Source organism: Hyperolius riggenbachi, chromosome 11 (assembly GCF_040937935.1).
Source record: "Hyperolius riggenbachi isolate aHypRig1 chromosome 11, aHypRig1.pri, whole genome shotgun sequence".
NCBI classification, from domain to species: Eukaryota; Metazoa; Chordata; class Amphibia; order Anura; family Hyperoliidae; genus Hyperolius; species Hyperolius riggenbachi.
Window position 1 is genome coordinate 136035802 of NC_090656.1, and position 12945 is coordinate 136048746.

The window sequence follows — 12945 nt, forward strand, 5'->3', positions numbered from 1 at the left end:
GAGTAGACTACATGGAAGGTAAGTTTGACTTGTGTATGCTTATTTTGACTTTCAATTTTCAGTTCAGGTTTTCTTTAAGGTGCCCATACACTCGTCAGATTAGCAGCAGATAGATCATCAGATAGATTTCTTATCTATAAATTGATCTATGTCTCGTGCGCTCACTGCTTACAATAAACAATTAGTGAACATACATACATAAAATATTTCTTACACATACAATAGACTAGAAAAAGTCCCTCTCAAAGTCCAAGAACTAATTTTACGTGTCCATGGATCGCTGCACCAGTCATCAAGCATCAGATGTGTATAACAATATTCCTTTTGCGATGCTGCGCTCACATGTAGTTGAATCTTCATATAGTTGTATCACTCAGAAAAAAAGAGAAAAAACAAAACCATAGCATAATACTGTATTGTGACAATGCCACATCCCTCACACCCAGTGCCAGGAATTAGTCGTGAGCTCTGCCCAAAAAATCCACCACAGGTCACCAGGTCACACTGGTCCTCACCATGTGCTATGGCCGCCAGCCACAGACAGCAGTTATACACTTCTCAACCCGTGCAAGTTTCCTCAGGCTTACGCACCACCACCAACATACGTGGCCTCTCACCTTCTGCTTTGCTGCCCAAGTTAAAGACAGCAACTGCACTTAAACACCCAACGGAACTCTCGCTGTCAGCCTCGAATAGATGTTTCCATGGAAGCAGGAGTCTCACATCAGCCTAATAACTGAGAAGCTCCACATAGTGTAAAACCATTCGCTTTAATAAAAATGTTTAAAAGTAGTGCACTCACAATTTCCCAATAGAAACAAGCATTTCAGTAAAATTCTCCACGCCAGCTCAGTCCGCCCGTAGCTCCGCCCTACGCGTTTCGTGCATGCGCACTCATCAGGGGCTTGAGGCGCATGACCGGCCAGCGTCTTAAAATACTCCTATTTCCCTCCCCTCATCCAATCGCCAGTTTCCCTCACTTAAGATGGCCGCCGGAATACTTCCGCCCTACACCATCCTTTTCATCACCCCATGAGGAATTGCCATGTCAGCAAGGGTATACCCCGTCATTGCAGTCCGCCCACTGCACCTCCATTGGGAGGCCAGCCACGTCTATTTATTGACTGTGTAGTGTTTCAACCTTGGATTGCGCCTAGTAGATGTCTATGTTGAAATCCTATATTTTAACACGTCTGATATTGAGAATACCTTTTGTCCCTCAAATTGCAAGTACCAGTACTAGTCGACTTTATTCTTTAGTGTTAAACTATTTCAATAAAAATATTGCAACAGAAAGAAGCTACACAAACTAGTTATCAAGTACATAGTAGGTGAGCCAAGAGGCAAGCTTTGCCCTGCAGAAAGAAGACCAGGATTAGCAGTTGCTCCTTAAAGAGAACCTGTACTGAGTAAAAATATTTAAAATAAACACATGAGGTAACTTCAAATGAACATTACATAGTTACCTTGCCATCAGTTGCTCTCAGAAGCTCAGCATTTTCTTCTCACAATGATCCCTTCCAGTTCTAACAACATTTTGTCAGAACTGAAATATATCAGTTGCTGTCAGTAAAATATCAGTTGCTGTCAGTTATAGCTGAGGAAAACGGATGTACCAAGTGATGTCCATGTTTCCCTATGGCTCAAGTGGGCGATGTTACAGTTTAACTGTGTGCTGACCAGAAACCTGTTATGGGTAATGGCCATTTTCAAAATGGAGGACAGAAAATTTCCTTGATCACAGTGAACAAACAGGATGCGGGACAGGAGAAAGACACTGAGGAGTAGACTACATGGAAGGTAAGTTTGACTTGTGTATGCTTATTTTGACTTTTAATTTTCAGTTCAGGTTTTCTTTAAGGTGCCCATACACTCGTCAGATTAGCAGCAGATAGATCATCAGATAGATTTCTTATCTATCTGATGTGTTTTTAGAACATTTTTTATTAGGATAGAATTCCAATAGATTTCAGTTTGAAATCTATTGAAATTCGATCTGATGGCATTTTTTTGCCATCAGATTTCCATTAGGGCCAATGCAAAATGATAAGCAATCTCAACAGATTGACCTAGATATTCCACCCTGCCAGTTCGATGGAAATCGTCCATCGATCGGTCGATTGGCCAACCGATTTGCGATCGATCGATTTTGATCGATCGATCGGCCAGAAAATCGGCTGAGTGTATGGGCCCCTTAAACACCTAGACCAGTGATCTGCAAACTTGGTAAGTTAGTGATTATTTGTTTAGGTCAGTGATCTGCAAACTTGGCTTTCCAGCTGTTAAAGAACTATAAGTCCCACAATGCATTTGCCTTTATGAATCATGACTGACTGTCAGACTCCTGCAATGCATTGTGGGACTTGTAGTTCCTTAACAGCTGGAGAGCTAAGTTTGCAGATCACTAACTAAAACAAATACCAAGACTTCTAGAATAATGTGCTTTGGACAGACAAGGCAAAGATAAATTAATCTGGCCACAATACCAGAAAGCATAGCAAAAACTAAAGATACAATTTCTCTAGAAATAGAAATATTGTGATTTAGGGCTGCTTTTTGGTATCAGGGCCTGGACAGCTCACCACTAGGAATGATCAGTTAGATCCAAATAATACTGAGTTGATTTAGGATTATACAACGTTTGTGTCCAAATTTATGCATCTTGAAAATGGACCAATCAAATCCCACTTTTTGGTCCATTTTTAAGCTCCATAAGTTGCCATAAATCATTTGCATAGTTCCACATCTACTCAAATTATTTGAAGCTGGGTTCACAGTAATGAGCGTGAACTGCAACAGAGACTGGACATAGACTTTAATATAAAGCCTGCATGCAGCGAGATAGAATAATGCGATCAGTTACAAAGTAGAGATGTGAACAGGCCCAACGAACTGTATGGACAGTAAGTTGACATGCAGAATTACTCTACATCACAACTGAGCACTATAAACTAGCCCATAATCTCACTGACAATCCCTAGCTGCCATCACAAAACCCACTATGAATTATTCATTGTGCCAGAGGGTAGTTGAGGACTATGTAAGTTTATGTCCCTTATTATTATTACTGATTTATAAAGCACCAACATATCGCGTGGCGCTGTACAAAGTCAGAAACAAACATGGAGTACATAATAAAACAGACACTGGTACAAAATACAGTATTGGAAATAACAGCGACAAATGTAACACGATGAAAAAAATGTATAAAAAATTGCAAGACACAAAATAAATAACAAATTCCAAGACACAAAAGAGTGAGGGCCCTGCCCTTGCAAGCTTACAATCTATATCATATCCTTTTCCTTTTTTTCCTGTTTTTAAACCTTACCAATAAAACACCCTTAAAGCTCCCAAGATGCCAGAAAAAAATCAAAATAAATGTGCTATTACTTTTTTTTAACTGTGTTTTAGTACTTTTTCAATTGCCAGGTGATGAAAAGTTATTTTTAGGAAGTACCGGAGGATTTAGCCCTGGGGGTTTCAAGGGAGGGGGGGGGGGTGTGTTAAATACATCAGTCAGCCGTGCAGATGCAGCGATCCATCCTTGCTTATACTGCTGAAGAGGGCTAGATAGTAAAAAGAGGTAATTTTATTCACTTCAGACTCTCTTTAAAGAGACACTGTAACATCAAAAAGTTCTCCTGGGGGGTACTCAGGGTCCCAATGAGGCTTCCCAGGCCTCCTCTGTCCCACGGGGGTCTCGCTGCAGCCCTCCGAACAGCGGCCTGACAGATCCGACAGCTTGTTCAATATTTACCTTTCCAGGATCCAGCGGGGGCGCTGTTGCGGCTTTCGGCTCCGAAGTAGACGGATATACCCGATCTCAGTCAGGTCTGCTCTACTGCGCAGGTGCTGACATCATTTGTGGGAGGGGTTTCACCACAAAATCAGCCATACAGAGCCCCCTCATGATCCATTTGAGAAAAGGATTCGATTTCTCATGGTAAAACGGGGTATCTGCTACTGATTGGGAGGAAGTAAAATTCTTGGTCATGGTTTCTATTTAAGAAACTCCAGTTGTTATCTATGTAAAAAAGCTTCACTGAACTTTCCAACTTTCAAAGTCGCCGAGAGCTCTGTCTTCTGAAGCTTATTATCTCAAGTGTCTGTCACTGTATTTTTTTTTCTGCAGAGGAAAGTCCAAAAGGTCATTAGCCTGCTCTGTGAAATCATGTGTAGTATGTAAACTGCAAATATTAAAGAATGATGCAATATTATAAAAAAATCTGTATAACTGAAAGTAAAAATATGAGACTATTTTCATTGCTACTAATGTTCTATTAATCATCCGTACTCATTATATAATTTTTTTTTTGCTTCAGTGTCACTGTAACTGTACTGTAACGAGGCACTGTACAATGCATGAAATGATACAGGATATGTACTTTAACTGTAATTTTCCTGGTTTCAGTCTAACTAACACGTCCTACAGTATATCTATATATTGTTGTATGTAGCCCTGCACTCCTATTGATGTCTAAGCTATGCTAAGCACTGTACATACACATGTCTATTTTATCATGTCACATGTCACTTCGGGTATCCTTTAAGGTTTTTATACTTAACCACTTTACCCCCCGCGGTACGAATTACTCCGTCCCTTTTTTCGCCCCTAAAAAACCAAGGGACAGAGAAATCCGTACCTTCCACGCTACTGCCGCTGTCCGCGCTCCCGCCGCTCGTGCGCGCGCTCCCGCCACTCGTGCACGTCGCCGCACGCTCGCCCGGAGATCAATGAACGGGAAAATCCATTCTCGTTCGTTGATCTAAGCCCCCCGCAATGAACTGCTGCTTCTTTGAGAAACAGCGCTATTATTGTGATCTTCCCAGCCTCGTAGTGCTTCCTGTAAGCGTCCTTCCGGACGCTTACAGGTCGCATGTAAACAAACTCACTGTGGCCATCTTGTGGCCAAATAGTAAAACTACACCCTAAAGCATTTTACATATACATATACATTAGTTTTACACAATAAATTAACTCATTACCTCCCACACTCCCCAATTTTTTTTTTTGTAATTAAAAAAAAACAAAAAAAAAATAAAAAAAACATAAATAGTTACATAGTTACATAGTTATTTTGGTTGAAAAAAGACATACGTCCATCGAGTTCAACCAGTATAAAGTACAACACCAGCCTGCTCCCTCACATATCCCTGTTGATCCAGAGGAAGGCGGAAAAAACCCTTACAAGGCATGGTCCAATTAGCCCCTAAAGGGAAAAATTCCTTCCCGACTCCAGATGGCAATCAGATAAAATCCCTGGATCAACATCATTAGGCATTACCTAGTAATTGTAGCCATCGATGTCCTTCAATGCAAGGAAAGCATCTAAGCCCCCTTTAAATGCAGGTATAGAGTTTGCCATAACGACTTCCTGTGGCAATGCATTCCACATCTCAATCACTCTTACTGTAAAGAACCCTTTCCTAAATAAATGGCTAATAGAAGGCCTAGGGACAAAAAGCACATCCGCCAAGCTATTATATTGCCCTCTGATGTATTTATACATGTTAATTAGATCCCCTCTAAGGCGTCTTTTCTCTAGACTAAATAAACCCAGTTTATCTAACCTTTCTTGATAAGTACAGACTAACCAGCAAGCTCATGGTGACCCAGAACTCATTGGAGTGTGTAAGGGACTCTAAGGGTACAATGGTTAATTTGCATATATTCAGCAGTGGTGCTCTGGGAGACATCTCGAGCTCACTCCAACCTGAATTATCGCAAATTCTTTCTGTTTTAGGAAAGCAAATTTTTGTCTTTCTTGATAAGTGAGACCTTCCATCCCACGTATCAATTTTGTTGCTCGTCTCTGCACCTGCTCTAAAACTGCAATATCTTTTTTGTAATGTGGTGCCCAGAACTGAATTCCATATTCCAGATGTGGCCTTACTAGAGAGTTAAACAGGGGCAATATTATGCTAGCATCTTGAGTTTTTATTTCCCTTTTAATGCATCCCAAAATTTTGTTAGCTTTAGCTGCAGCTGCTTGGCATTGAGTATGATTATTTAACTTGTTGTCGATGAGTTACCTTAGGGAAGGAACTTTTTAAATATTTATGTCAAGAGGGTATAACACTGTTACTTTATAAACTACTTGTAATTAGGGATGGATGCAAAACTGAAAAAATTGCACCTTTATTTCCAAATAAAATATTGGCGCCAAACATTGTGATAGGGACATAATTTAAACGGTTTTATAACTGGGGCAAATGGGCAAATACATTTCATGGGTTTTAATTACAGTAGCATGCATTATTTAACAACAATAATGGCCGAAAACTGAAAAATAATATTTTTTCCCCACATTTTTTCCTATTTTCCCATTAAGACACATTTAGAATAAAATAATTCTTGGCATAATGTCCCACCTAAAGAAAGCCTAATTGGTGGCGAAAAAAACAAGATATAGTTCATTTCATTGCGATAAGTAATAATTAAGTTATAGACGAATGCATGGAAGGAGCGCTGAAAGGTGAAAATTGCTCTGGTGTTCAAGGGGTAAAACCCCTCAGTGTTGAAGTGGTTAATATTGTGGTGTTTTGTTTGAGGAAAAGGGGCAGGGAAAAGGATCTACAGAGATTCTGTGAATAGATGCAGCTGCTCCTACATAACTCTGCTGGCCAATAATGGCGTGATGCAGCTGATCTCTGATGTCCACTGTCTCGGACCCCTGCAATTTTTGGGGCGTCCAGCTCCCAGAATGTTGCCGCAGTGCAATATATTGGAAAGGCAGAGTGCTTGGGCTCGATTCACAAAGCGGTGCTAACCCAGTTAGAGACTTTAGGCGTGATAACCATTGCACCACGCTGGTGAAAAGCCAGTTTAGGCGTGATAAGTTTAGGTGTGATAAGTTTAGGTGTGATAAGTTTAGGTGTGATAAGTTTAGGCATGCTAAGTTTAGATAAGTGTAGATAGCGTGCAAAGTCCTGCACGCAAAGCAGCGCCATTAAACTCTATGCGAATTGCACCAGACTTTGCAAGCGCAAAACTTTTGAGCAGCTGTGCACTGCGGTGCTAACGCAGTTGGTGCTTAAACTTATCATGCCTAAACTTATCACACCTAAACTTATCATGCCTAAACTTATCACATCTAAACTTATCACACCTAAACTTATCATGCCTAAACTGAGTTTAGGCGTGATAAAGGGCTTTTCACCAGCGTGTTAACTGTTAGCACCGCTTTGTGAATCAGGCCCCTTGTGTTTATGTCTAAGGGGACGGGAGAGGGAGGAGCCAGGAGTGAAAGACAAACAATGATGATGCCTCTTATGTCCATGAGAAAGCAAAGCTATCAGGATTTGTACCCTGCTTTATTAAGCCTTGCTCTTGAAAGCAGTCATTCATTAGTCATCTCAAAAGCACTTGTCTTCAAGAATCTGAATCATTGCTCTTAAATGTTATAATGAGCTAAAGAGTCATGGGGGTTGATGCACAACACTCCGATAATACTGCCATTCACAAACAGCGAACTGCAGTATTAACCTTATTTCCAACAGCAAGTACCGCGAGTTACAGTATTAGCGCAACCCTCAGTGCTCGAGTAGTGCAATCCTTGCTACGGTAATGAGTGTTACTAATGCCTGTCACAGTTGCAACTGCCCCACTACTCAAGTACTGAGGGTCGCACTAATAGTGTATTTTGCGATACTTGCTGCTGGAAATAAAGGTAATACTGCCTGTCTGTGCACTGCAGTATTACCTTGATGGTGTGCATCAATCTCATGGATTCCAACTTTTATACAGCTATTTAACAACTTGTTAAGTGCAATATATGGAAAACTATAGCTGTAGGAAGAATGGACTGGGACAGCAAAGGGGAAAAAGTGTGGGCCCTGCAGAATTATGGTAGCAAAAAGGAGCCTAAAAGCCTTCTGATGTGTAACCTACCATAAATGTTTGCTCTGTTTAGCTCTTCCTCTGGACAGTACTTCAGACAGAGAACCAAAGTTCTCCAAACCTTGAACTAATGATGGCTATGTAACCCAGAGGTGCTGTAAGCATGTTGAAAATCATGGCTCTATACATTTATATCTGTATTTAAAGGGACCCTGAGCTAAAGCTTAATCCGCAATTTGGACTTACCTGGTGCTTCCAGGGACCTCGCGGGCTGGGGGGAGTGGCCGAAGGAAGCCCTAGGTAAGTCCAAATTGCGGATTTAGCTTGAGTTCAGGGACCCTTTAAAGTGGAATAAAGCTCTGACATAACATTCAATAAAAATGTGTTTTCCTACTTTTTTTATTACCCATACAGTTACCATATTTGCTTTTGTGCACAAATAATATTGTCCATTTACCAATTACAATTTCCCAAAGTACAGTTTAACGCTCTGAAAGCTTCTATTGCATTTTATTCATAACTGCTAAAAATTATATATGAAAATCTTCTAGTGAGCTCTTCTGAATTGTGTGCATGTTTGACGCACAGAAAGCTTGTTTTCAGCTAAGCTAAGAATGCAACAACACAGGAATGTAAACAAAAGATAATAATTTCTCCTCTTCAGATAATAAGCTGAAGATGCTTTCCAGTGCAGAGCAAAGTGTTGTCTTTAACTGTTTGGATGCTGTTCTGCTACAATTTTTTGGGGAGTAGTAGGTTTAAAACTGTAAGTAATCTTTTAGATCAAAGAATAAATGCTGAGTTTCAGACCACTTTAAGCTATAAAACCTCTGTTTTGGATGTTTTGTTGTCCACAGGAAAATGGAGCAGGGATTTACATTATTACATGCCCTGCCCTCAAATCATGACTATGCCTCTTTTTTGTATATGTGTTGTAAAAAATAATCCTAAATATCTTGTCATGTGATTAGTTACTATATTTTCTGCTGTTTCATCTACAGATGCACCTGTATCTGAGCTCCATGACTTATTCTGTAAGAAGCTACAGCAATGCTCAGTTATCTTCCATTTTATGGACTGCGTGGCAGACTTGAAAGGGAAGGAGATCAAGCGAGCCGCTTTAAATGAGCTGGTAGAGTGTATTGCCACCAACAGAGGAGTCCTGATAGAGCCCGTCTACCCAGAGGTCATTAAGATGGTAAGTGGCTTTCACTAAAGCTTGGCATGGGTCAGGATAACGTTTCAGTTGTGGGAACTTCAAAAGCGAAATGGCCAGGGGTGTAACTACTAATCAAACTTATGGGATGCCCTATGTTCATATCTCCTGTGGTGAGCCCAACCACCTGGAGGCCCATCTACCAGGAATCAAAAATAGGTGAGGCCACCATTACTCCCCCCCCCTTAACTGCTCTAGAGGAATGCAAGTAAACGGTGTCAGGACTTTTATGGGAATATGTTTTTCAACAAGTATTTAAACTCAGTTATAGTTCATTTGTTTAGTTTAAAAAACAATTATATTTATATAAAATACATACATATGTATAACTTTTTAAAACAAATACAATCAAGAAATATAGGAATAGCCATATCCAGGTACACCATTATTTAAAATGCATATATCACACAATCTGCATATTTTATTAAATCTCCAGTCAGTGATTTCTTATACCCTTAAAAGTCCCTGAGATTCACACCTTAGTATTGTAAACATGCAACAGTGGGCAATACAAAGGTACTTGTTACATAGATCACCTCTAGAGAGTATTGTTGTTCCAAGTTAAATGAGCTCAATTTATCTAACATTTATTGGTATGCAAGACCATCCATTCCTCTAGGCAGTTTTGTGGCTTGTCTCTGTACTTCCTGTAATGTGGTACCCAGAACTATATTCCATATTCCATGCATTCCAAAATGTTATTTGCTTTATCTTCTGCTGTTTGGCATTTAAAAAATTATTAGACTTATTGTCAACCAGTACTCCTAAGTTCTTCTCCAAAATTGATGCCCTTTTCTGTATCTTATTGGTGCTAGACCATTGGTAGGGCTAAGATGCATGACTTAACATTTTTGTACAATACATTTTAACTGCCTTATTCTTGGTCATTTAACCATCCTGTCCACATTTGTTCTGAAGTATGTCACTATGTACCTGTGTGTTGATAATTCTGCAAAACTTTATATCACCTTCAAAAATGACAACACTACTTTCTATTCCATCTACTAGGTCATTAATAAATAAATACATTGAAAGGTACTGGACTTAGTACCAACCCCTGTGGGCCCAGCAGCTAACAGTCACCCATGATCTATTGACCTTGCATCATCAACTTCTGCAACAGGCTGTTGTGGGGAACAATATCAAAGTCCTTTGCAAAGTCCAAGTATATTACATCTATAGTTTTAACCAAATGCATTTTGACATTCACCACCTTGTAAAAGCGTAGCATGTTAGTCAAACAAGATCTGTCCTTAGTAAACCCATATGGAAGATGAGAAATTAGATTGTTCTTTGCTATGGAGTATTGTATAGTATCCCTTAGACCTTGTTCACAAACTCAGATGACTGTGTGTTCGTAACGCCCATCATCTGCATTGCCATCTATTGCCCTGCTGAACACATTCACTGCAGTGAATAGATTAGTGCTGCGTTTGGGCAAAAATGCATCGAAGTAGTGTGTAATTGCAATGTACTGATGCGCAGAGAAATAGTGAGAATATCAGACAGTGCAGTCTATCCACTTCTGTTGTTCTTGCGTATCGCACACAAAACTCATTGCCGAAATGAACCGCAATGCGTATAGTGGTTGAGAGGCCTTAAGAAATTTGCACATAACTGATGTTAAGCTTGCAGGTCTATAGTTTCCTGGTCTAGTCAGATCTATTGAAATGACAAGTGCATGTGCCTATACACCTCCCTATTCTTTGCTAGCCACTTTGGAGGTTTCAAATGGGCAGTATCTGAATAATGTGGCAATTAACTGATCAGTTTAGTACCTGGAAATCATGCATCAAGCAGGCAAGAATGCACAGTGTGCAACCAAAAAAAGGAAAAAATTAAAAGAACTGTATATGCGCCCTGAGACTTAACCTCCCTGGAGTTATGATTATTTCCAGATTTTAGGGTGTTTTCTGAATATTTCAGACCCTAAAATCAGGAAACCATCATGCTACCAGGAAGCCAGCAGCAGCCCCTGCACTCACTCACCTCCCTGGGCTCCAGCGCTGCAATTTTACCTCCATCCACCGGGTGGCACTGTAACACTTTGGTGAGATCAATGACGGTGATCTCACCAGAGTGACTCAGAGCCTCTGAAAACAGGAAATAGAAGGGCTACCGATATCTGGATCACCCGAGAGGTATGTAAAAGCTTCCGACTGCCTCCATTCACTTCCAAAAGGGACTCCAAGCAGTAAATAAATACAAAATCGGAACTTACCTGGGGCTTTCTCCAGCCCATCGTAGGTTGGGAGGTCCCTCGGCGTCCCTCTGGCTCCTCTCCCAGGACCTGGCCAGAAATGGCTCCCGGCGACACTGGGCCCGAGTGTCGGGCTCCTTCTTCCGCAAAGATGACGTCAATCGTAACCACGCTGGCCGCCTCGCGTCATCACGCCGGCCGGCGTGACAGTACTGCGCATGTGCGATTAGACCGCACATACGCGGTACTATCACGCCGGCCGCCGTGATGACGCGAGGCGGCCAGCGTGGTGACGATTGACGTCATCTTTGCGGAAGAAGGAGCCGACACTCGGGCCCAGTGTCGCCCTGGGAGAGGAGCCAGAGGGACGCCGAGGGAACTCCCGACCTACGATGGGCTGGAGAAAGCCCCAGGTAAGTTCCGATTTTGTATTTATTTACAGGTCAAAGTCCCTTTAACCCTCCGGCAGCTAGCCCGAGCTCAGATCAGGATTACGGCCAGGGAGGTTAAAGAGGAACTGTTGCGAAAATCTTAAAATTTAAAACACATACAAATAAGAAGTACGTTTCTTCCTGAGTAAAATGAGCCATACATTACTTCTCTCCTATGTTGCTGTCACTTACAGTAAGTAGTAGAAATCTGAAATTGCCGACAAATTTTGGGATAGTCTATCTCTCCATAGGGGATTCTCAGCATGACCTTTATTCTTTATAATGACACTCCCTGAAAAAGATTTATACGAAGATGCTAGCCAGCCTCCCTGTGCACCGAACACTTTTTTTGGCAGTTGGACAGAGCAACTGCCATTCACTAAGTGCATTTTAAAAATAAGGAAAACTCTGTGAACCCCCCCATGAGGAGATGGGCTAGTCCAAAACCTGTCGGTTCTGTCAGATTTATACTACCTACTGTAAGTGGCACCAAGTTAGGAGAAAAGTAATTTATGGCTCATTTTACTCTGGAAGAAATGTACTTCTTAATTGTATATGTTTACAAATATTTTACATTTTAAGATTTTCGCGACAGAGGTCCTTTAACTCTTTAATCAGCTATGTAGGTATACAGGAGTGCTGAGGCAACAATCATTGGACTCCTCACCCATACGATTGTCAACTTTATTGTTGTACTTTGCGAGTAGACTACAAAGTTCACTGAAGTATCTGTACAGGGCAATGCTTACTAAGTCTCTTTAAATGGCAGTTGCAGTAGCATAGTAGACTACTGTGTAATGGTAGTGTTCCGTCAGTCTCTTATTGTAACATAGAACTTGGCGTGGATAAAATATTGCTGAAGGTAAAGAAGTTGAAGTGCAACATTTATAATATTTTTAGGAGTGGACCTTGGGTGCAGAACAGTGGGAGCATGGGGGGGGGGGGGGGGGGCAGGGGTGTGTCATATTTTTAGGAGAGGACCTTGGGTGCAGAACAGTGGGAGCATAGGGGGGACAGGGGTGTGTCATATTTTTAGGAGTGGACCTTGGGTGCAGAACAGTGGGACCATAGGGGGGACAGGGGTGTGTCATATTTTTAGGAGTGGACCTTGGGTGCAGAACAGTGGGAGCATAGGGGGGACAGGGGTGTGTCAAACCTTCAAAATCCATCTTACCTTGGAAGCATTCTGGGTGCTGTGAGTGTGATGTCTAAAATGTATCCCACATCTACTGTGTTATATTTATTTTATTGTTGC

The 12945-nt window shown here is 41.2% G+C and overlaps 2 protein-coding genes across 7 annotated transcripts in view; one reads left to right on the top strand and one right to left on the bottom strand.

The window, feature by feature from the left end:
- Positions 1–12945, bottom strand: part of LOC137538339 (solute carrier family 22 member 6-A-like) — a 275461-nt gene that overhangs the window by 202143 nt on the left and 60373 nt on the right. The gene's annotated exons all lie outside the window — the stretch shown is intronic.
- PPP2R5B (protein phosphatase 2 regulatory subunit B'beta) overlaps positions 1–12945 on the top strand; it is a 117642-nt gene that overhangs the window by 49536 nt on the left and 55161 nt on the right. For all 4 annotated transcript variants that reach the window (XM_068260443.1, XM_068260444.1, XM_068260445.1 and 1 more), the window contains one exon: positions 8845–9041. In XM_068260443.1, the coding sequence (XP_068116544.1) occupies positions 8845–9041 (197 nt within the window). The remainder of the gene's footprint in view (positions 1–8844; positions 9042–12945) is intronic.